This window comes from Catharus ustulatus, chromosome 35 (genome assembly GCF_009819885.2).
Source record: "Catharus ustulatus isolate bCatUst1 chromosome 35, bCatUst1.pri.v2, whole genome shotgun sequence".
Taxonomy (NCBI): domain Eukaryota; kingdom Metazoa; phylum Chordata; class Aves; order Passeriformes; family Turdidae; genus Catharus; species Catharus ustulatus.
Window position 1 is genome coordinate 1210707 of NC_046255.1, and position 23923 is coordinate 1234629.

Below are 23923 nucleotides of genomic sequence, written 5' to 3' on the forward strand. Positions count from 1 at the left end.
GCCGTACTTGCCGCACTCGTCGCGCACAGTCCTCGACGATCTCCTCGTACTCCTCGTCGTCCAGCAGCTCCTCGGGCAGGACCATGTTGAGCAGGCACAGCACCTCGGTGGGGTGTCCCCCCATCTGCACCTGGGAGCTCATCAGCCCCGGCACCTGCAGCGTCACCGGCGTCTGGTTGATGGTGCTCTGGGGGGGGGGAAATTTGGTTAAAAATTGGGGTTTTTAAATGATGTTCTGGCAGGGAAATTTGGTTAAAAATTGGGGTTTTAAATGGGAGGGGTGAGGGAAAAATTCTGAAAAAAAAGGGGAATAAAATTGGAGGAATTGGAAAAAAAATGGGATTTTTAAATGGGAGGGGCGAGAGTAAAATTGAGGGGAATTCTATAAAAAATTGGGGTTTTTTAAATGGGAGGGGTGAGAGAAAAATTTAAAAAAAAGGGGAATAAAATTGGGAGAATTGAAAACAAAATGGGATTTTTAAATGGGAGGAGTGAGGGGGAAATTGGGGGAATTCATTAAAAAAATGGGTTTTTGAATGGGAGGGGAAAATTGAGAGAATCAAAAAAAAAAGGATTTTTAAATGGGAGGAGTGAGAGGAAAATTAGGAGAATTTAAAAAAATAATTATTTTAAAAATGTTTTTTTTAAAAGGGAGGGGTGAAGGGAAAATTGGGGAGAATTCTTTAATAAATGGGGATTTTAAATGGGAGGGGTGAGAGGAGAATTAAAGAAGAGAAGGGGAATTAAATTGGGAGAATTGGGAAAAAAAATGGGGTTTTTAAATGGGAAAGATGAGAGGAAAGTTGGGAGAATTTAATAAAAATGGGGTTTTAAATGGGAGGGGTGAGGGGAAAAATCAGAAAAATGGGAGATAAAAATTGAAGAAATTAATAAAAAATGGGATTTTTAAATGGGAAGGGTGAGGTGGAATTGGGGGGAATTTGTTAAAAATTGGGGTTTTTAAATGGGAAGGATGAGGGGAAAATTTTTAAAAAATGGGGGATAAAAATGGGAGAGATGGTAGGAAATTTTTAAAAACAGGGAATAAACGGTGGGATTGAAAATAACGTGGAAATAAAAAAATCAGGGAAAGGGGGTGACCCTGGGGTGACTTTGGGGCAGTTTTTGGGATGTTTTTGGGGTGATTTTGGGGCAGTTTTGGGGTGATGTTTGGGATGATGTTTGGGATATTTTTGGGTGTTTTAGAATGTTTTTGGGGTGACTCACCAGGGTTGCTTTGGGGTGATTTTGGGTGATTTTGGGATATTTTTGGGTGTTTTTGGGGTCACTCACCAGGGTTGCTTTGGGATGATTTTGGGATGTTTTTTGGGGTGGTTCTGGGGCAGTTTTTGGGTGTTTTTGAGGTCACTCACCAGGGTTGCTTTGGGGTGATTTTGGGATGCTTTTGGGATGTTTTTGGGGCAGTTTTTGTGATGATGTTTGGGTGATTTTTAGGGTGATTTTTGGGATATTTTTGGCGCAGTTTTTGGATGTTTTTGGGTGACTCACCAGGGTTGCTTTGGGATGATTTTGGGATGATTTTTGGGATGATTTTGGAGCAGTTTTTGGGATATTTTTGGGTGATTTTGGGTGACTCACCAGGATGTTTTTGGGGTAGTTTTTGGGGTATTTTTTTGGGTGTTTTCGGGTGGTTTTGGGGTGATTTTGGGGTATTTTTTTGGGATGTTTTTGGGGTGATTTAGGATGTTTTTGGGTCACTCACCAGGGTTGCTTTGGGATGATGTTTGGGATATTTTAGGGTGATTTTGGGGTGATGTTTGGGATGATGTTTGGGATGTTTTTTGGGTGATTTTGGGCTGTTTTTGGGGTGATTTTTGGGCTGTTTTTGGGGTGATTTTGGGCTGTTTTTGGGGTGATTTTTGGGCTGTTTTTGGGGTGATTTTTGGGCTGTTTTTGGGGTGATTTTTGGGCTGTTTTTGGGGTGATTTTTGGGCTGTTTTTGGGGTGATTTTGGGCTGTTTTTGGGGTGATTTTGGATGTTTTTTGGGTGATTTTTGGGATGTTTTTGGGGTGATTTTTGGGCTGTTTTTGGGTGTTTTAGGATGTTTTTGTGGTCACTCACCAGGGTTGCATTCTTGGCCCCCACGCTCGCCCTCTGCACCAGCAGCTTCTTGTCCCCGAGCTGCATCCCATTGAGCCCCGCGATGGCCTGGGGGGGACAGGGGTGCACAGGTGTGTGTCAGGTGTGTGCAGGGGTGTACAGGTGTGTCAGGTGTGTACAGGTGTGTGCAGGTGGGTACAGGTTTGCACAGGTGTGTACAGGTGTGTGACTGAGCTCCCCAGGTGTGCACAGGTGTGTGTGAGTTCCACAGGTGTGTACAGGTGTGTCAGGTGTGTACAGGTGTGTCATTGAGCTCCCCAGGTGTGTGTCAGGTGTGTACAGGTGTGTGTGAGCTCCCCAGGTGTGCACAGGTGTGCACAGGTGTGACAGGTGTGTACAGGTGTGTGCAGGTGTGTGCAGGTGTGTACAGGTGTGTACAGGTGTGTGTGAGCTCCCCAGGTGTGTCCAGGTGTGTCCAGGTGTGTGACTGAGCTTCCCAGGTGTGCACAGGTGTGTGTCAGTTCCCCAGGTGTGCTACAGGTGGGATTGGGGATCAGGTGTGCACAGGTGTGTGACTGAGCTCCCCAGGTGTACACAGGTGTGTGTCTGGGGGGCCCAGATGTGCTACAGGTGTGTGCTTGAGTGCCCAGGTGTGTGACTGAGCTCCCCAGGTGTGCTACAGGTGTGTGTCTGGGTCCTCTAGATATGTCCAGGTGTGTGTTCGAGGTCCCAAGTGTGTGTTTGGGGTGAATTTGTGTTCCCCAGGTGTGTCCCAGGTGTGTCCCAGGTGTGTTACAGGTGTGTGTTTGTGTGCCCAAGTGTATCTCAGGTGTGTTTGATGTCTCAGGTGTCCTTACCAGGTCAGTGACATTGATATCCACGTATTCACAGCAGGCTCAGCCCTTGCTCAGCCCCGTGGCGCTGTCACTGCGGTGTGTGTGTGTGTGGTGTATCTCAGGTGTATCTCAGGTGTATCCCAGGTGTGTTTAGGGTTATTTACCTGGTCAGTGACGTTGATATCCACGTATTCACAGAAGGCATAGCCCTTGCTCAGCCCCGTGGCGCTGTCACTGCAGTGTGTGTGTGCACTCAGGTGTGTGTGGTGTATCTCAGGTGTATTCCAGGTGTGTGTTTGATATCCCAGGTGTATCTCAGGTGTATCTCAGGTGTATCCCAGGTGTATGTGGTGTATCCCAGGTGTATCTCAGGTGTATCTCAGGTGTATTTTGGGTTCATTACCTGGTCAGTGACGTTGATATCCACGTATTCACAGCAGGCTCAGCCCTTGCTCAGCCCCGTGGCGCTGTCACTGCGGTGTGTGTGTGTGCCCAGGTGTGTGTGGTGTATCTCAGGTGTATCCCAGGTGTATCTCAGGTGTCTCAGGTGTATCTCAGGTGTGTGTTTGATATCTCAGGTGTGTATTTACCTGGTCAGTGACGTTGATATCCACGTATTCACAGAAGGCATAGCCCTTGCTCAGCCCCGTGGCGCTGTCCTTGACCAGGTTGAAAGCCTTGAGGGGCCCAAAGGACGTCAGGAGCTCCTTCACCTGGGGGAAAGGGAATTTGGGATTGGGGGATTTGGGAAATTTGGGATTGGAGGATTTGGGGAATTCCCTCCTGGGATTGGGGGATTTGGGATTGGGGCAACCCCCCAGAATTGGGGAATTTGGGATTTGGGGGAGCTGGGATTGGGGAATTCACACCCCTGGGATTGGGGGATTGGGGAATTCCTTCCTGGGATTGGGGATCCCCCCTGGAATTGGGGAATTTGGGATTTGTGGGGGTGGGATTGGGGGATTTGGGATTGGGGGAACCCCCCAGAATTGGGGAATTTGGGATTTGGGGGAGCTGGGATTGGGGAATTCACACCCCTGGGATTGGGGGATTGGGGAATTCCCTCCTGGATTTGGGAATTTGGGATCTGGGGATTTGGGGAATTCCCTCCTGGATTTGGGGATTTGGGGATTCCCCCTGGATTTGGGAATTTGGGATTTGGGGAATTCCCTCCTGGATTTGGGAATTTGAGATTTGGGGAATTCCCTCCTGGATTTGCGAATTCCCTCCTGGATTTGGGGATTTGGGGAATTCCCTCCTGGATTTGGGAATTTGGGGATTTGGGGAATTCCCTCCTGGATTTGGGGATTTGGGGATTTGGGGAATTCCCTCCTGGATTTGAGGAACCCCCTGGAATTGGGGAACCCCCCTGGGATCAGAAATTTGGGATTTGGGGAACCCCCCTGGGATTGGGGAACCCCCCTAGGATTGGGGAATTCTCTCAGGAATTTGGGAATTCCCTCCTGGGATTGGGGAATTTGGGATTTGGGGATTCCCCCCTGGATTTGGGAATTTGGGATTTGGGGAATTCCCTCCTGGATTTGGGGATTTGGGGAATTCTCTCCTGGATTTGGGAATTTGGGGATTTGGGGAATTCCCTCCTGGATTTGGGGCATTCCCTCCTGGATTTGAGGACCTCCCTGGAATTGGGGAACCCCCCCTGGAATTGGGGAACCCCCCCTGGAATTGGGGAACCCCCTGGGATTGGGGAATTTAGGATTTGGGGAATTCCCTCCTGGATTTGGGATCTTCCCTGGAATTGCGGAACCCCCCTAGGATGGGGAATTCCCTCAGGAATTTGGGAATTCCCTCCTGGGATTGCGGAATTTGGGATTTGGGAACTCCCCCCTGAATTTGGGAATTCCCTCAGGAATTTGGGAATTCCCTCCAGAATAGTGAAACCCCACCAAAAGAAAATCCCAAAAATTCAAATTTTGGGCTTTTTTTTTTTTTTTTGAGAGGATTTTGAGGCGTTTTCCCCCCAGATTTTCTGGGATTTTTTGGGATTTTTTGGGATTTTTTTGGGGTTTTTTGGGGTTTTTTGGGTTTTTTGGCCCCACCCCCTCACCTGGTCATCGTTCAGGTAGTTGGGGAGGCCCCCGATGAAGAGTTTGTGGGCGGAGTCCGGGACCACCGTGGAGACAACGCCTGGAAAAGGGAAAGGGGACAGATGGGGTCACACCTGGGATCCCCCAAAATTCATACCTGGAAACCCCAAATCACACTTGGAAAGGGGAGGGGACAGATGGGGTCACACCTGGGACTCTAAAATCCCCAAAATTCACACCTGGAAAGGGGAGGGGACAGATGGGATATCACCTGGGACCCCAAAATTCACACCTGGAAACCCCAAATCACACCTGGAAAAGGGAGGGGACAGATGGGGTCACACCTGGGATCCCAAAATCCCCAAAATTCATACCTGGAAACCCCAAAACTCACACCTGGAAAAGGGAGGGGACACCTGGGGTCACACCTGGGACCCAAAATTCACACCTGGGATCCCCAAAATTCCCAAAAATCACACCTGGAAACCCCAAATCACACCTGGAAACCCCAAATCACACCTGGAAAAGGGGAGGGGACAGATGGAATGTCACCTGGGATCCCAAAAATCCCAAAAATTCACACCTGGGACGCCAAAATTCACACCTGGGACCCCAAAATCCCCAAAGTTCACACCTGGAAAGCGGAGTGGCACACCTGGGGTCACACCTGGGACCCCAAATCCCCATAAATCACGCCTGGAAAAAGGGAGGGGACAGCTGGGGTCACACCTGGGATCCCCAAAATTTACCTGGAAACCCCAAATCCACCCAAATCACACCTGGGGTCACACCTGGGACCCCAAAAATCCCCAAAATTCACACCTGGAAACCCCAAAACTCACACCTGGAAAGGGGAGGGGACACCTGGGGTCATACCTGGGATCACCTTGGGACCCCAAAATCCCAATAAATCACACCTGGGACCCCAAAATCCACACCTGGGATCACCTTGGGACCCCAAAATTCACACCTGGAAAAGGGGAGGGGACACCTGGGGTCACACCTGGGATCGCAAAATTCACCTGGGACCCCAAAATCCCCAAAATTCACACCTGGAAAGGAGAGGGGAACACCTGGGGTCACACCTGGGACCCCAAAATCCCCCCAAATCACACCTGGAAAAGGGGAGGGACACACCTGGGGTCACACCTGGGACCCCAAATCCACACCTGGGATCACCTTGGGACACCAAAATCCCCACCTGGAGACCCCAAAATTCACACCTGGAAACCCCAAAATCCCCAAAATTCACACCTGGAAAAGGGAGAGGGGACACCTGGGTCACACCTGGGATCCAAAATTCACACCTGGGACCCCAAAATTCACCTGGGACCCCAAAATTCACACCTGGGATCACCTTGGGACCCCAAATCCCCCAGAATTCACACCTAGGACCCCCAAAATCACACCTGGAAAAGGGGAGGGGACACCTGGGATCCCAAAATCCACACCTGGAAACCCCAAAATCCCCAAAATTCACACCTAGAAACCCCAAATCACACCTGGGGTCACACCTGGGGTCACACCTGGGACCCAAAATTCACACCTGGGACCCCAAAATCCCCAAAATTCACACCTGGAAACCCCAAATCACACCTGGGGTCACACCTGAGGTCACACCTGGGATCCCCAAAATGACACCTGGCACCCCAAAAACCCCACCTGGATTTATTTTTTGTGGAGAAGGAAGTGATTTTTTTGGGGATTTTTTTTTTTTAATTTTTGGGGGATTTGTTTGGGTGTTTGTTTTTTATTTCTTTGATGATTATATTTAGGAATTTTTTTAGGATTTTTAGGGAGGATTTTTTTGGGTTTTTTTTCAGTAATTTTGGGTTTTTTGGGGTCTCACCTGGCACAGACACCGAGGGGTTCTCAGACATGCCAGGCAGGGGCTGGGGGATTTTTGGGGATTTTTTATGACAATAATTTTGACGATAATTTTATTTTTGTGGGGATTTTTTTCAGGATTTTTTTGGGATTTCTCAGGGATATTTTGATGTAATTTTGGGTTTTTTTGAAGGTCTCACCTGGCACATAGACAGAGGGGTTCTCAGACATGCCAGGCAGGGGCTGGTAGTCGTGGGGCCGGCGGATTTTCAGGGACTGCCCCTGGAAGATGATCCCGTCGAACGCCATGGCCTGGGTGGTCTCGTCCACCGAGCGGAACTGGGGGGAAAAAACAAAATTTGGGGTCAGGGAGAGACAGAAAATCACAAATTTGGGGTCAGGGAGAGACAGAAAATCACAAATTTGGGGTCAGGGGGAGAGAAAACACACCTGGGGGGCCCAAAAATGGGTCTGGGGGATCGAAAAATGGGTCAGGGGGGTAAAAAAACCCAAAATTTGGGGTCAAGGAGAGACAAAAAAATCCCAAATTTGGGTCAGAGAGACCAAAAAAATCCCAAAATTTGGGTCAGGGGGGTAAAAAAACCCAAAATTTGGGGTCAGGGGGAGACAAAATGGGTCTGGGCACCCCAAAAATGGGTCAGGACGGTAAAAAATCCCAAAATTTGAGGTCAGGGAGAGACAAAAAATCCCAAATTTGGGTCAGGGGGAGGCAGAAAATCACAAATTTGGGTCAGGGGGGGTAAAAAAATCACAAATTTGGGTCAGGAAGCTCCAAAAAATCCCAAATTTGGGTCAGGGAGAGACAAAAAGTCACAAATTTGGGTCAGGGGGAACCAAAAAATCCCAAAATTTGGGGTCAGGGAGAGACAAAGTGGGTTTGGGGACCCCAAAAATGGGTCTGGGGGGCCAAAATTTGGGTCAGGGGGGTAAAAAAAAACCCAAAATTTGGGATCAGGGAGCTCCAAAAAATCCCAAATTTGGGTCAAGGGGAGGCAGAAAATCACAAATTTGGGGTCAGGGAAAGACAAAAAATCACAAATTTGAGTCAGGAGAGTAAAAAAACCCAAAATTTGGGGTCAGGGAGAGATAAAAAATCACAGATTTGGGGTCAGTGGGACCAAAAAATCACAAATTTGGGGTCAGGGAGCTCCAAAAAATCACAAATTTGGGTCAGAGGGGTAAAAAAAAACCAAAATTTGGGGTCAGGGAGAGATAAAATTCACCTGGGACACCCAAAAATGGGTCTGGGGGGCAAAAAAATGCCAAAATTTGGGGTCAGGACCCCCAAAAATTCCCAAAATTTGGGTCAGAAAACTGAAAAATCCCAAAATTTGGGTCAGGAGCCCCTCTGAAAAAATTGAGAGAATTTGGCAAAAATTTTTGGAGTTTTGAGGAAAAATCCTGAGTTGATTTGGAGGAAATTTGTGGGAATTTTGGGGCAGAATTTGGGATGAATTTATGGGAATTTTTGGGGCTGATTTTGGGAAGAATTTCCTGAATTTTAGGTCAGAATTTGGGTGAAATTCCTGGAATTTTGAGATGAACTTATTGCAATTTTTAGTGTTGATTTTGGGAAGAATTCCCTGAATTTTAGGTCAGAATTTGGGTGAAATTTGTGGGAATTTGGGGCAGAATTTGGGATGAATTTATTGCAATTTTTGGGCTGATTTTGGGAACAATTTCCTGAGTTTTAGGTCAGAATTTGGGTGAAATTTGTGGGAATTTGTGGGAATTTGGGATGAATTTATGGAAATTTTTGAGCTGATTTTGGGTGAAATTTGTGCAAATTTGGGGCAGAATTTGGGTGAAATTCCTGGAAATTTGAGATGAATTTATTGCAATTTTTGATGCTGATTTTGGGAACAATTTCCTGAATTTCAGATCAGAATTTGGGTGAAATTTGTGGAAATTTGGGGCAGAATTTGGGTGAAATTTGTGGGAATTTGAGATAAATTGATGGGAATTTTTGGGCAGAATTTTGGGGCAGAATTTGGGTGAAATTCCTGAAAATTTAGGATAAATTTATTGCAATTTTTGGGCTGATTTTGGGAACAATTCCCTGAATTTCAGGTCACAATTTGATGAAATTTGTGGGGATTTTGCCCAGATTTTGGTGCTGATTTTGATTTTTTTGTGTTTTTTCCCTCCCCCAGCCCCCAAATCCCCTGAATTCCCCCCAGAATTCCCCAAAATTCCCCAAAATTGCCCAACTCACCTCGAGGAAGGCGAAGTTCTTGTCCTGGTTGATCTGCACGGCCAGGACGGGGTTCCCTGGGGCCTGGGTGAGACCCCCCAGGCGCATCTGGGCGTTGAAAAAATCCATCATTGCCTCCTGAAAATAAATATAAAATATAAATAAATTAAATTAAAATAAAAATAAACATGATCTGGGGTTAAACACCAAATCTGGGCGTTGAAAAAATCCATCATTGCCTCCTGAAAATAAATATAAAATAAAAATATAAATTATTCTGGGGTTAAACACCAAATCTGGGGTTAAACACCAAATCTGGGCGTTGAAAAAATCCATCATTGCCTCCTAAAAATAAATAAAAATAAAAATAAATAAAAATAAAATAAAAATAAACATGATCTGGGGTTAAACATCAAATCTGGGCGTTGAAAAAATCCATCATTGCTTCCTGAAATAAATATAAAATTAAATTAAAATAAATATAAAATAAAAATATAAATTATTCTGGGGTTAAACACCAAATCTGGGCGTTGAAAAAATCCATCATTGCTTCCTGGAATTAAATAAAAATAAAAATAAATAAAAATAAAATAAAAATAAACATGATCTGGGGTTAAAAATCAAATCTGGGCGTTGAAAAAATCCATCATTGCCTCCTGAAAATGGAATAAAAATAAAAATAAATAAATATAAAATAAAAATAAACATGATTTGGGGTTAAACACCAAATCTGGGCGTTGAAAAAATCCATCATTGCTCCCTAAAAACAAATAAAAAGAAATAAAACCCCCCCAAAAAATCCCCAAAAAATCCCAAAAAAATTCAAAAAAATTCCAAAAAATCCCCCAAAAATTCCAAAACTCCCAAACCCCAAATAACTCTCCAAAATCCCTGACTAACTCCAAGAAAAATCCAAATCAATCCCAAAAAAACCCAAAAAAAACCTCAAAAAATCCCCCAAAAATACAAAAAAAATCACAAAAAATCCAAAAAATTTTAAAAAATCCAAAAAAAACCCCAAAAAAATCCCAAAAATCCCAAACAACACCCCACCCACCTCAGTGATGCCCAAGGGGACGTTCCCCACGTGGAGCCTCCTGGTTCAGCTGTGCTGCAAACCCCAAATAACCCCAAAAAACCCAAAAAACCTCAAAAACACCTCAAAAAAATCCCAAAAAAATTCCAAAAAAATTTCAAAAAAATCTCAAAACTCCCAAACCCCAAATAGCTCTTCAAAGTCCCTGAGTAACTCCAAGAAAAATCCAAATAACCCAAAAAAAATCCAAAAAAACCTCAAAAACCCTCGAAAAAACCCAAAAAAAACCCCAAAAAATTCCAAAAAAATCCAAAAAAAATCCAAGAAAAATTCCAAAAAATCCCAAACCCCAAATAACTCTTCAAAGTCCCTGAGTAACTCCAAGAAAAATCCAAATAAATCCAAAAAAACCCCAAAGAAAACCCAAAAAAATCCAAAAAAATCCCAAAAAAAACCCAAAAAAACCCCCCAAAAACCTCAAAAAAACCTCAAAAAAATTCCAGAAAATCCCAAAAAAATCTCAAAACTCCCAAACCCCAAGTAACTCTCCCAAATCCCTGATTAACTCCAAGAAAAATCCAAATAAATCCCAAAAAAAACCCCCAAAAAATCCAAAAAAATTCAAAAAAAATCGTAAAAAATTCAAAAAAAATCCCGAAAAAACCCCAAAAAAATCCCAAAAAATCCCAAAAAAATCCCAAAAAAATTCCAAAAAATCCCAAACCCCAAATAGCTCTTCAAAATCCCTGACTAACCCCAAGAAAAATCCAAATAAATCCCAAAAAAACCCAAAAAAACTCCTAAAAAATCAAAAAAAATTCAAAAAAAATCCAAAAAAAATCGCAAAAAATTCAAAAAAAATCCCCAAAAAATTCTAAAAAATCCCTAAAAAAACCCAAAAATCCCAAACAACACCCCACCCACCTCAGTGATGCCAAAGGGGATGTTGCCCACGTAGAGCCTCCGTGCCTGCTGCGTCATCTGTGCTGCAAACCCCAAATAACCCCAAAATAACCCCAAAAAAACCTCAAAAAATTCCAAAAAAAATCCCAAAAAAATCCCAAAAAATTCCAAAAAATTGCAAACCTCAAAAAACTCACCAAAACCCCTAACTACCCCAAAAAATCCCCAAAAAAATCTAAAAAAAAACCCCCAAAAAATTAAAAAAAATTGCAAAAAATTAAAAAAAAATCGCAAAAAATTCAAAAAAAATCCCAAAAAATCCCAAAAAAAATCCCAAAAAAATCCCAAAAAAATCCCAAAAATCCCAAACAACACCCCACCCACCTCAGTGATGCCAAAGGGGATGTTGCCCACGTAGAGCCTCCTGGCCTGCTGCGTCATCTGTGCCCCAAACCCCAAATAACCCCAAAAAACCCCAAAAAACCCCAAAAAACCTCAAAAAAATCCCCAAAAAAATTCCAAAAAAATCCCAAAAAATCTCAAAACTACCAAACCCCAAACAACTCTCCCAAATCCCTGAGTAACTCCAAGAAAAATCCAAATAAATCCCAAAAAAAACCCCAAAAAATCAAAGAAAATTCAAAAAAAATCCAAAAAAAATTCAAAAAAAATCGCAAAAAATTAAAAAAAAAATCCCAAAAAATTCAAAAAAAATCCCAAAAAAATTCTAAAAAATCCCAAAAAAACCCCAAAAATCCCAAACAACACCCCACCCACCTCAGTGATGCCAAAGGGGATGTTCCCCTCGTGGAGCCTCCGTGCCTGCCGCGTCATCTGTGCCGCAAACCCCAAATAACCCCAAAAAACCCCAAAAAACCCTCAAAAACATCCCAAAAAAATCCCAAAAAAATTCCAAAAAATCCCCAAAAAATCTCAAAACTCCCAAACCCCAAACAACTCTCCAAAACCCCTGATTAACTCCAAGAAAAATCCAAATAAATCCCAAAAAAACCCCCAAAAAATCCAAAAAAATTCAAAAAAAATCGCAAAAAAATTCAAAAAAAATCGTAAAAAATTCAAAAAAAATCCCAAAAAAATTCTAAAAAACCCCAAAAAAATCCCAAATAACCCCAATCAACACCCCACCCACCTCAGTGATGCCAAAGGGGATGTTGCCCACGTAGAGCCTCCGGGCCTGCCGCGTCATTTGGCTGCCGACCACGGGCACCGGCGTGGGGGTCACGGCCAGGCCGTCGGGGGTCATGGTGGGCAGCAGGGCTGTGGCTGGGATCTGACCTGCAGCTGGGGGGGGAATAGAGATTGGGGGGTCAGAGAGGTCACACAGGGGTCACAGGGGTCACACAGGGGTCACAGGGGTCACACAGGGGTCACAGGGGTCAGGGGTCACGGCCAGGCCATCGGGGGTCATGGTGGGCAGCAGGGCTGTGGCTGGGATCTGACCTGCAGCTGGGGGGGGGAACAGAGATTGGGGGGTCACACAGGGGTCACTGGGGTCACACAGGGGTCACACAGGGGTCACAGGGGTCAGGGGTCACGGCCAGCCCGTCGGGGGTCATGGTGGGCAGCAGGGCTGTGGCTGGGATCTGACCTGCAGCTGGGGGAGAAATTAGAGATTGGGGGGTCACACAGGGGTCACTGGGGTCACACAGGGGTCACACAGGGGTCACAGGGGTCAGGGGTCACGGCCAGCCCGTCGGGGGTCATGGTGGGCAGCAGGGCTGTGGCTGGGATCTGACCTGCAGCTGGGGGGGGGAACAGAGATTGGGGGGTCACACAGGGGTCACAGGGGTCACACAGGGGTCACACAGGGGTCACAGGGGTCAGGGGTCACGGCCAGGCCGTCGGGGGTCATGGTGGGCAGCAGGGCTGTGGCTGGGATCTGACCTGCAGCTGGGGGGGTAAAATACAGATTGGGGGGTCACACAGGGGTCACACAGGGGTCACAGGGGTCACACAGGGGGGTCCTGAGTGGATCTGGGGGTCCTGAGGAGGTCACAAGGGGTTTGGGGGGGTCACAGGGGTCACACAGGGGGGTCCTGAAGGGTTTCTGAGGGGTTTGGGAGGGATTTTGGGGGGTCACAGGGGGGTTTGAGGGGTCACAGGGGGATTTGGGGAGGTGTTGAGAGGGTTTGGGGGATCACAGTGGGGGTCCTAAGGGAGTCTGGGGGGTCCTGATGGGGTTTGGGGGGATTACAGAGGGGTCTGGGGGGGTCCTGAGGGGGTCTGGGGTGGTCACAGGGGGGTCCTGAGCAGATCTGGGGAGTCACAGGAGGGGTCTGGGGGGTCACAGAGGGATCTGGGGGGGTCCTGAGAGGATTTGTGGGGGTCCTGAGGGGTTTTGGGGGTCACAGAGGAGTCTGGAAGGGTCACAGGGGGGTTTGGGAGGTCACAGAGGGGTCACAGAGGGGTCTAGGGGGGTCATGAGGGGTTTTGGGGGGGTCACAGAGGTGTCTTGGGGGTCACAGAGGGGTCCTGAGATGGTCTAGGAGGTCACAGGGGGGTCACAGAGGGGTTTGGGGGGGTCACAGGGGGTCCTGAGGGGGTCTGGGGGGGTCACAGAGGGGTCCTGAGAATATTTGGGGGTCACAGGGAGGGTCTGGGGGGGTCCTGAGTGGATTTGGGGGTCCTGAGGGGTCACAGAGGGGTCCTGAGGGGGTTTGGGGGGGTCACAGAGGGGATTTGGGGGGGATTTGGGGGGTCACAGGGGGGTCTGGGGGTTCACAGGGGGGTCTGGGGGGGTCCTGGGGGGATTTAAAGGGGTTCTGGGGTGATCACAGACAGGTTTGGGGGGGATTTGGGGGATCACAAAAGAATTTGGGGGAGCACAAAGAGGTTTGGGGGGGTCCTGAGGGGGTCACAGAGGGGTTTGAGAGGGGTCACAGAAGGGTTTGGGGGTCGCAGGGGGATCCTGAGGGGATTGGGGGGGGTCACAGGGGGGTCCTGAGCAGATTTGGGGGTCACAGGGAGGGTCTGGGGGGTCACAGATGGGTTTGAGGGGGGTCCTGAGGGGTCACAGAAGGGTTCCTGAGGGGATTGGAGGGATCACAGGGGGGTCCTGAGAGGATTGGAGGGGTCACAGGGGGGTCCTGAGCAGATTTGGGGATCACAGGGAGGGTCCTGAGGGGCCACAGAGGGGTCCTGAGCAGAATTGAGGGTCCTGAGGGGTCACAGAGGGGTCTGGGGGGGTCCTGAGGGGGTCTGGGGGCATCACAGACAATTTTGGAGGGGATTTGGGGGGTCACAGGGGGGTCCTGAAGGGATTTGGGGGGGTCCTGAGGGGATTTCAAGGGGTTCAGGGGGGATCACAGACAGGTTTGGGGGAGATTTGGGGGATCACAAAGGAATTTGGGGGGGTTTTGGGAGGGTCCTGAGGGGGTCTGGGGAGGATTTAAAGGGGGTCTAGGGGAGATGTGGGGGGCAAAAAAAGGGTCTGGGGGCACCTGAAGGGAGTTTTGGGGGATTTAAAGGAGTTTGGGGAGGGTCTGGGGGGCTCACAGAGGAGTTTCGGGGGTCCTGAGGGATTTTGGGGGGGGATTTGGGAGATCCTGAAAAGTTTTGGGGGTTCTGAGAGAATTTGGGGGGGATTTTGGGGGGTCCTGAGGGGTTTGGGGGGGATTTTGGGGGGGTCCTGAGGGGTTTTGGGGAGGATTTTGGGGGGTCCTGAGGGATTTTGGGGGGGATTTTGGGGCCCTTTGAGGTCTCCAGGGGGATTTTTGGGGCAGTTTGAGGAGATTTGGGGTCCCTGAAGGGAACCTGGGGGGGGATTTTGGGGGTCCCAGGGGTAATTTGGGGAGGGGTCTCACCCTGCATGGCCTTGTACTGCATGGGGGTGATGTGCTCGAAGCCAGGGGGGGTTTGGGGGGGGGTCCCTGTGGATTTTGGGGGGTCCCTGTGGATTTTGGGGGGATTTTGAGGGGGTCTCTGTGGATTTTGGGGGGGTCTCTGTGGATTTTGGGGGGGTCTCTGTGGATTTTGGGGGGATTTTGGGGGTCCCAGGGGGTAATTTGGGGAGGGGTCTCACCCTGCATGGCCTTGTACTGCATGGGGGTGATGTGCTCGAAGCCAGGGGGGGTTTGGGGGGGGGGTCCCTGTGGATTTTGGGGGGATTTTGGGGGGGTCTCTGTGGATTGTGGGGGGGGTCTCTGTGGATTTTGGGGGGATTTTGGGGGTCCCAGGGGTAATTTGGGGAGGGGGCTCACCCTGCATGGCCTTGTACTGCATGGGGGTGATGTGCTCGAAGCCAGGGGGGGTTTGGGGGGGGGGTCCCTGTGGATTTTGGGGGGGTCTCTGTGGATTTTGGGGATCTCAGGGGGGTCCCTGTGGATTTTGGGGGGATTTTGGGGGTCTCAGGGGGGGTCTCTGTGGATTTTGGGGGGATTCTGGGGGGGTCCCTGTGGATTTTGGGGGGATGTTGGGGGTCCCAGGGGTAATTTGGGGAGGGGTCTCACCCTGCATGGCCTTGTACTGCATGGGGGTGATGTGCTCGAAGCCAGGGGGGGGCACATCCCAATATTTCCGAATTTTCTTTTTCTTCTCGTGCCGGGGGGAGCGGCTGGGGGGGAGCAAAAGGGGGGAATTTGGGGAGGGGGCAGCAGCCCCTGGACCCCCAAAAAACCCCCAAAAAATACCCCAAATATCCACTAAAAAACCCCCAAAAATATCCCAAATATCCACCAAAAAAACAAAAAAAAATCCCAAAACTCTCCCCAAAAAATCCAAAAAAACCCCCAAAAAATATCCCACATATCCACTAAAAAACCCCCAAAAAATCCCAAAAAAATCCCCCAAAAAATCCCAAAAATCCCTAAAAAAATCCCAAAAAATCCCCAAAAAAATACAAAAAATTCCCCAAAAAATAAAAAAAAATCCCCCAAAAAATCCCCAAAAATTCCCCAAAAAAATCTCAAAAAATCCCCAAAAATTTCCAAAAAATCCGCCAAAAAATTATCAAAAAATCCCCCCAAAAATCCCAAAAAAATCCCAAAAAATCCCAAAAAAAATCCCGAAAAATTCCCCAAAAAATCCCAAAAAATGCCAAAAAAATCCCAAAAAATCCCCCCAAAAATCCCAAAAAATCCCCCAAACCCCCCACTCACCTCAGGGGGCCCGAAAGGCTCAGGGGGGACCTGTGGGAAGGGGAGGGGGGGGTTAGAAGGGCTGAGACCCCTCCCCAAATTGGGGCTGGGGGCGTCCCACCCTGACCTGGGGCTCCCACCCCCATTTTTTGGGATCCCACTCCCATTTTTGGGGGCTCCCATCCCGTTCTTGGTGTCCCCAGGGCCATTCCTGGTGTCCCCAAGGCCATTCCTGATGTGTCCCACTGTTTTCCTGGTGTCCCAAAAGGCTTCCTGGTGTCCCCAGGGTGTCCCCATCCCATTCCTGCTGACCCCCTGGTGTTTTATTCCCATTCCTAGTGTCCCCCTGGTGTCCCCAAAGCCACTCCTGGTGTCCCCAGGGCCACTCCTGGTGTCCTCACCCCACTCCCACTGTCCCCATCCCAATCCCGATGTCCCCAGGGCCGTTCCTGGTGTCCCCATCCCACTCCTGGTGTCCCCCCAGTGATTTCCTGGTGTTTTATTCCCTTTCCAAGTGTTTTCCTGGTGTCCCCAGGGCCACTCCTGATGTGTCCCAGAGTTTTCCTGGTGTCCCAAAAGGGTTCCTGGTGTCCCCAGGGTGTCCCCATCCCAATCCCAATGTCCCCATAGTGTCCCCACCCCAATCCCAGTGATTTCCCAGCGTTCTATTCCCAATCCTGGTGTCCCTAAAGCCATTCTTGATGTGTCTCACTGTTTTCCTGGTGTCCCCAGGGTGTCCCCATCCCATTCCTGGTGTCCCCAGGGTGTCCCCATCCCATTCTCGGTGTCCCCAGGGCCATTCCCAGTGCTCTCCCAGTGTCCCCATCCCACTCCCAGTGTCCCCACAGTGTCCCCATCCCAATCCCAGTGATTTCCCAGTGTTCTATTCCCAATCCTGATGTCCCCAAGGCCATTCCTGACATGTCCCAGTGTTTTCCTGGTGTCCCAAAAGGGTTCTCAGTGTCCCCAGGGTGTCCCCAGGGACATTCCCAGTGTCCCCACAATGTCCCCATCCCACTCCCAGTATCCCCATCCCAGTCCCAGTGATTTCTTGGTGTTCTATTCCCATTCCCTGTGTCCCCACAGTGTCCCCATCCCATTCTCGGTGTCCCCCTGGTGTTTTATTCCCATTCCTGGTGTCCCCATCCCACTCCCAGTGTCCCCACAGTGTCCCCATCCCAATCCCAGTGATTTCCCAGTGTTCTATCCCCAATCCTGGTGTCCCCAAGGCCATTCCTAATGTGTCTCACTGTTTTCCTGGTGTCCCAAAAGGCTTCCTGATGTTCCCAGGGTGTCCCCAAGGTGTCCCCATGCCACTCCCAGTGATTTCCCGGTGTTCTATTCCCATTCCTGATGTCCCCAGGGCCATTCCCAGTGTCCTCACAATGTCCCCATCCCACTCCCAGTATCCCCATCCCAATCTCAGTGATTTCCCGGTGTTCTATTCCCATTCCTGATGTCCCCAGGGCCATTCCCAGTGTCCTCACAATGTCCCCATCCCACTCCCAGTATCCCCATCCCAATCATTTCCTGGTGTTCTATTCCCATTCCTGGTGTCCCCCTGGTGTCCCCATCCCATTCCCGGTGTCCCCCTGGTGTTTTATTCCCATTCCTGGTGACCCCAGGCCCATTCCCAGTGTCCCCCTGGTGTCCCCATCCCAATCCCCGTGATTTCCCAGTGTTCTATTCCCAATCCTGGTGTCCCCAAGGCCATTCCTGATGTGCCTCACTGTTTTCCTGGTGTCCCAAAAGGGTTCCTGGTGTCCCCAGGGTGTCCCCAGGGCCATTCCCAGTGTCTCCCCGGTGTCTCCCTGATGTTTTATTCCCACCCCCAATCTTTTATTGCCACTCTCAGTGTCCCCATCCCATTCCTGGTGCCTCATTCCCATTCCACCTGTCCCATTCCTGGCGTCCCCATCCCACTCCTGGTGTCCCCCCGGTGTCCCCAGGGCAATTCCCGGTGTTCTATTCCCTTTCTTGGTGTCTCCAGGGCCATTCCTGGTGTTTTATCCACAATCCTGGTGTCCCCCTGGTGTTTTATTCCCATTCCTGGTGTCTCCCTGGTGTCCCCATCCCATTCCCAGTGTCCCCAGGGTGTCCCCATCCTATTCTTGGTGTCCCCATCCCATTCCCAGTGTCCCCAAAGCCATTCCCAACGTCCCCAGGGCCATTCCCAGTGTCTCCCCGCTGTCTCCCCGATGTTTTATTCCCACCCCCAATCTTTTATTCCCACTCTCAGTGTCCCCATCCCATTCCTGGTGTCTCATTCCCATTCAACCTGTCCCATTCCTGTTATCCCACCCCCATTCCCAGAGTTTTATCCCGGTGTTTTATCCCATTCCCGGTGCGTTACCGGCGCCGCCGGCTGTCGCTGCGCTGGTTGCGGTTGTGTCCCCGTTATCCCACCCCCATTCCCGGTGGTTTATCCCCGTTACTGGCACCGCCGGCGGTCGCGGCTGACGCTGCGCTGGTCGCGGTTGTGTCCCCGTTATCCCACCCCCATTCCCGGTGGTTTATCCCCGTTACTGGCACCGCCGGCGGTCGCGGCTGACGCTGCGCTGGTCGCGGTTGTGTCCCCGTTATCCCACCCCCATTCCCGGTGGTTTATCCCCGTTACCGGTGCGTTACCGGCGCCGCCGGCGGTCGCAGTTGACGCTGCGCTGGTCGCGGTTGTGTCCCCGTTATCCCACCCCCATTCCCGGTGTTTATTTTACCGGCGCCGCCGGCGGTCGCGGCTGACGCTGTGCTGGTCGCGGTTCCGTTCCCCGTTATCCCACCCCCATTCCCTGTGGTTTATCCCGGTGGTTTATCCCGTTCCCCGTGCGTTACCGGCGCCGCCGGCGGTCGCGGCTGACGCTGCGCTGGTCGCGGTTGTGTCCCCGTTATCCCATTCCCGTTATCCCACCCCCATTCCCAGTGTTTATCCCCGTTATCCCACCCCCATTCCCGGTGGTTTATCCCGGTGGTTTATCCCGTTCCCCGTGCGTTACCGGCGCCGCCGGCGGTCGCGGCTGACGCTGCGCTGGTCGCGGTTGCGGCGCTCGCGGGAGCGGCTGCGCCGTTTGCGGTCGCGGCTGCGGGAGCGGCTGTGGGAGCGCTTGCGGTGCCGGTTCTCCTTGTCCCGCTCTGCAAACGGAACCACGTGGGGTCAGGAAACACAGAACGAGCAGAGAAAAACAGAAATTGTACAGGAAATAAATAAATTCTACGGAAAGAAACAAAATTCTAAATAAAAAACCCAAAAATTCCACAGAAAAAAACTAAATTCTACAGAAAAAAACAAAATTCTAAATAAAAAAAACCCCAAAAATTCCACAGAAAAAATCCAAAATTCTACAGAAAAAACCAAAATTCTACAGAGAAAAACCAAAATTCTACAGAGAAAAACCAAAATCCTACAGAGAAGAACCCAAAAATTGAAGAGAAAAAAAATCCAAAAGTGCACAGAAAAAAATCCCAAAAATTGCACAAAAAACCCCAAAATTCCACAGGAAAAAACCAAAATCAACAGAAAACACCCAAAACCCACAGGAAAATAAAAAAACAAGTTGCACAGAAAAAAACAAAGTTCTACAGAAAGAAACAAAATTCTAAATAAATAAAAACCCCCAAAAGTTCCACAGAAAGAAACCAAAATTCTACAGAAAACCCAAAAAACTGCACAGAAAAAAACAAAATTCTACAGGAAAAACCCAAAATTGCACAGAAAAAAACCCAAAATTCCACAAAAAAGAAACAAATTGCACAAAAAGAAACAAAATTCTATAGAGAAAAACCCCAAATTCCACAGAAAAAACCGAATTCCATAAAAACAAAAATCAAAGTCCTACAGAAAGAAACAAAATTATACAGAAAACCCAAAAAATTGCACAGAAAAAAGATTAGAATTGCACAGAAAAAAAACCAAATTCAACAGGAACAAAATCCTACAGAAAACCCCAAAAATTCCACAGAAAAATCCCAAATTCCACAGAAAAAAATTCCCAAATTCCACAGAAAATAATCCCAAACTCCACAGAAAATAATCCCAAATTCCATAGAAAAAAACCCAAAATTCCACAGAAAATAATCCCAAATTCCACAGAAATTTAACGCCAAATTCCACTCAAATTAACCCCAAAATCCACCCAAATTAACCCCAAAATCCCACTCAAATTAACCCCAAATCCCACTCAAATTAACCCCAAAACGCCCCAAATCAACCCCGAAATCCCCCCCAAAAATAACCCTGAACCCCCCTCCCCAAATAACCCAAACCCCCCAAATTAACCCCGAAACCCCCCAAAAACCCCCCAAAAAATCCCCCAAAACTCGGGGGAACCCCAACTTTTCCCCGAGCCTCCCCTTTCTGTGAGGAGACCCCCCCCAAAAAAAACAAAAATAAAACAAACGGGGCCACCCCTCAATTTGAGGGGGGGGTCACCCCAAAATTTGGGGGGGAATCAAGAACGGGACCCCCCTCACGGGGAGGAGGGGGAGGGGTGAGGGGGATGCGCCCCCCCCCCAAAATGGGGGTTCCCTCGTGAGGGGATGGGGGGGGTTTGTGTGGGGAGGGGGGGCGGGGCGCGGCCGCCGGTACCTTGCTTGTTCTCGTTCAGCTGCCGCTCGAACTCGTCGAAGTCGGACATGGCGGCGGGATCGGCGCGGCGCTCCCGGAGCCCTGGCGGCGCCTCCCGGCCCCTCCCGGTGCCTCCCGCTCGCTCCCGGCCCCGCTCAGGCCGCGGCGGCTCCGTCCGCGCTCGGCTGCGCTCGGCCACTTCCGGCCGCGCTTCGCCACTTCCGGCGCCGCTCGGGCCGCGCTCGGCTCTTTCCGCCGCGCTTCGGGGGCCTTTCCGCCTCGATTCGGCTTTTTCCGCTGCGCTTCGCGTTTTTCCGTCAGCGCTCGGGTTTCTCCGTCGCGCCTCGCTGCTTTCCGCCGGTGCTCGGCGCTTTCCGGCCGCGCTCGGAGCTTTCCGAGCTCGCCGTTCTCGGTCGCTGCTCGCCGCGCTGCGGGCACGCTCGGATCTTCCCCGTCGGTCTTCGCCGCGTTCCGCCGCCCTTCGGGGCACTTTTAGCCGCTTTCCCTCGCTTTCCGCCGCTTTCCGTCCCCGCTCCTCCCCTACGTCACTTCCCGCTCAACTTGCGGCCGAAGCCCGCCGGTAAAACCGGGCACCGAAAGCCCCGCCCCCTCCGGTTTGGCACCGCCTCTTTTCCCCTGATTGCCCCGCCCCTTTTCCGTGCTGGCCCCGCCCCTTTCCCCCCTCAGCGCCGCTTTTGGCGGGAAACGGGAGCGGTGAGGGCGCCCCCTGCCGGCCCCGGTGCCACCGGGAGCGTGCCCCGGGAATTCTCGCGGGAATTGCCCAAATCACGCGGGATTTACCCAAACCACGCAGGATTCACCCAAATCTCGCGGGATTTGCCTCAGTTTATTCGCCTCTTTTTGAGGCGCTTTTTTTTCGGGTTAAAAATGGGGAAAAATGGGAAAATCCCGAACCCAAATTTCGGGAGGGGTCTCCGGGGGGTGCAGGGGTGAGGGAGGTGAAGCCCCCTCCCCATTTTGGGGTATTTTTGGGGATTTTTCGTCTCTGTCCGGGTCCGGCTCTTGCACAACGCTCCCCGAGCTCCCCCGGCCCCGCCCGCTCCCGCCCCAGGGAGCGTCGGAAAATTCCCAGCCCCGAAAAATCCCGAAAAACAACCCCGGGGACCCGAATATTTTGGGGGTGGGGGCGCAAAACCCAAATTTGGGGGAGGGGGGCTCAGCCCTCCCTGGGGGGGTCACGCGTGGGGTGGGGGAGGGGGTGGAGGGGGAGGGCGGAACTGATGAGCGCGGGCGGAGTTTCCGGCCGGAACACAAACGCTGCGACACCGGCTCGAGGTTTTTTTGGTTCCCCTCCCCCCCCCAGCGCCCCCCGCCCCCACCGGGACCCCGGAGCGGAGCCCCCCCCCCAAAAACCGCCGGAGGAGCCCCCCAGGAGCGGAGCCCCCCATGAAGGGGAGCCCGGGCCGGAGGTAACGGGGGGAGGGGGGCGGAAATTGGGGAGGGGGCTCGGGGGGGGAAGGGGCGGGGACCCCCCAGAGCTCACCCCCTCCAAAATCCCCCCAGGATTTTGGGACCTGACCCCATCCCCCAAAACCGGGACTCCACCATTCCCTCTCCCCCCCACTTCCATTTTTGGGACCCCCAAATCTTCACAGAACCCCCCAGGGGACTCCCAGACCCTCCCCCAATTCACGGGACCCCCTCAGCAAACTCCACCCCCACCCTCGTGGACCCCAAAATCCAGAGACCCACCCCCCCCCAAAGGACCCCCGGAACCCCCCCAAAATCACCCCAAAACCCAAAAAAACACCCAAAATTACCCCCAAAATCGGGGAAACCCCACCCTTCCCCCTCCCCAAAAACCCACGAGGGGGATGGAAAAGGGGGTGGGGCTCCCCCATAACCCCTCCCCCCATTTTTTCTCCTTTTTCCGCAGCCCCCCTCGCCCCTCCCCCCACCCCGCCCCCTCCCCTTCCCCTCCCCCCTCGGGGGTGGGGCGGTACCTCTTGATTGACAGCCAGGGCCTGCCCTACACGGTGCTGGTGGCAACTTCCGGTTCCTGTGCCACTTCCGGTTCCTGTGCCACTTCCGGTTCCGGCTCCTGTACTGGTCTCGGTGCAACTTCCGGTTCCTGTTCATGTGCTGTTTCCGGTTCCGGTTCTTGTCCCGGTTCCGTTTCCGGTTCCTGTCCCGGTTCCGGTTCCTATCCCAGTTCCGGCTCCTGTCCCGGTTCCGTTCCCGGCCCGGTTCCGGTTCCGGTTCCGGTCCCGCCGGGCCGGGCGCGGTTCTGGTGCCCCGAGTGCGGGCGTTGCTTCGCGTACCTGTCGTACCTGCGGCGGCACCGCATCGCGCACTCGCCGCTCAAACCGCACCTGTGCTGCACCTGCGGGAAGCGCTTCAAGCGGGCCTCGCACCTGGAGCGGCACCGAGGCACGCACGGGGGAACCGGAACCGGGACCGGAACTGGGACCAGAACCAGAACCGGGACCGGGACTGGGATCAGAACCGCCTCGCACCTGGAGCGGCACTGCGGGACACACGGCGGGACCGGGACCGGGATCGGAACCGGGATCAGAACCGGGACCGGAACCGCCTCGCACCTGGAGCGGCACCGGGGCACGCACGGGGGAACCGGAACCGGAACCGGGACCAGAACCGGAACCGCCTCGCACCTGGAGCGGCACCGAGGCACCCACGGGGGAACCGGAACCGGGACCGGAACCGGGACCGGAACTGGGACCAGAACCGCCTCGCACCTGGAGCGGCACCGGGGGACGCACGGCGGAACCGGGACCGGGACCGGAACCGGGACCGGGATCAGAACCGGGACTGGAACCGCCTCGCACCTGGAGCGGCACCGGGGGACACACGGCGGAACCGGAACCGGGATCAGAACCGGAACCGGGACTGGAACCGGGACCAGAACCGGGACCGGAACCGCCTCGCACCTGGAGCGGCACCGGGGCACGCACGGGGGAACCGGAACCGGAACTGGGACCGGAACCGGGATCAGAACTGGGACCGGAACCGGGACCAGCACCGGGACTGGGACTAGAACCGCCTCGCACCTGGAGCGGCACCACGGGACGCACGGGGGAACCGGAACCGGGACCGGAACCGGGACCAGGATCAGAACCGGAACTGGGACCAGAACTGGAACCACTTTGCACCTGGAGCGGCACTGGGGCACCCACAGGGGAACCGGGACCGGAACTGAAACCAGAACCAGGACTGGGACCAGAACTGGAACCGGGACCAGAACTGGGACTGGGACTGGAACCAGGACTGGAACTGAAACTGGAACCGGAACCAGAACCGGGACCAGAACCGGGACCAGAACCGGAACCAGAACCGGGATCAGAACCGGGATTGGAACTGGGA

The 23923-nt window shown here is 51.5% G+C and overlaps 1 protein-coding gene across 1 annotated transcript in view; it reads right to left on the reverse strand.

Annotated features, from left to right (window-relative positions):
• The window catches only part of LOC117009716 (splicing factor U2AF 65 kDa subunit-like), a 21388-nt gene extending 643 nt beyond the window's left edge, over positions 1 to 20745 (reverse strand). Inside the window, 12 exon segments of the mRNA XM_033084034.1 lie at positions 3 to 27; positions 29 to 187; positions 2084 to 2170; positions 3489 to 3611; positions 4967 to 5046; positions 6974 to 7112; positions 9010 to 9126; positions 12078 to 12229; positions 15397 to 15500; positions 16045 to 16074; positions 19014 to 19149; positions 20603 to 20745. Coding sequence (XP_032939925.1) covers positions 3 to 27; positions 29 to 187; positions 2084 to 2170; positions 3489 to 3611; positions 4967 to 5046; positions 6974 to 7112; positions 9010 to 9126; positions 12078 to 12229; positions 15397 to 15500; positions 16045 to 16074; positions 19014 to 19149; positions 20603 to 20651 — 1201 coding nt within the window. The 5' untranslated portion in view covers positions 20652 to 20745.
• Positions 20746 to 23923: the final 3178 nt, after the last annotated feature.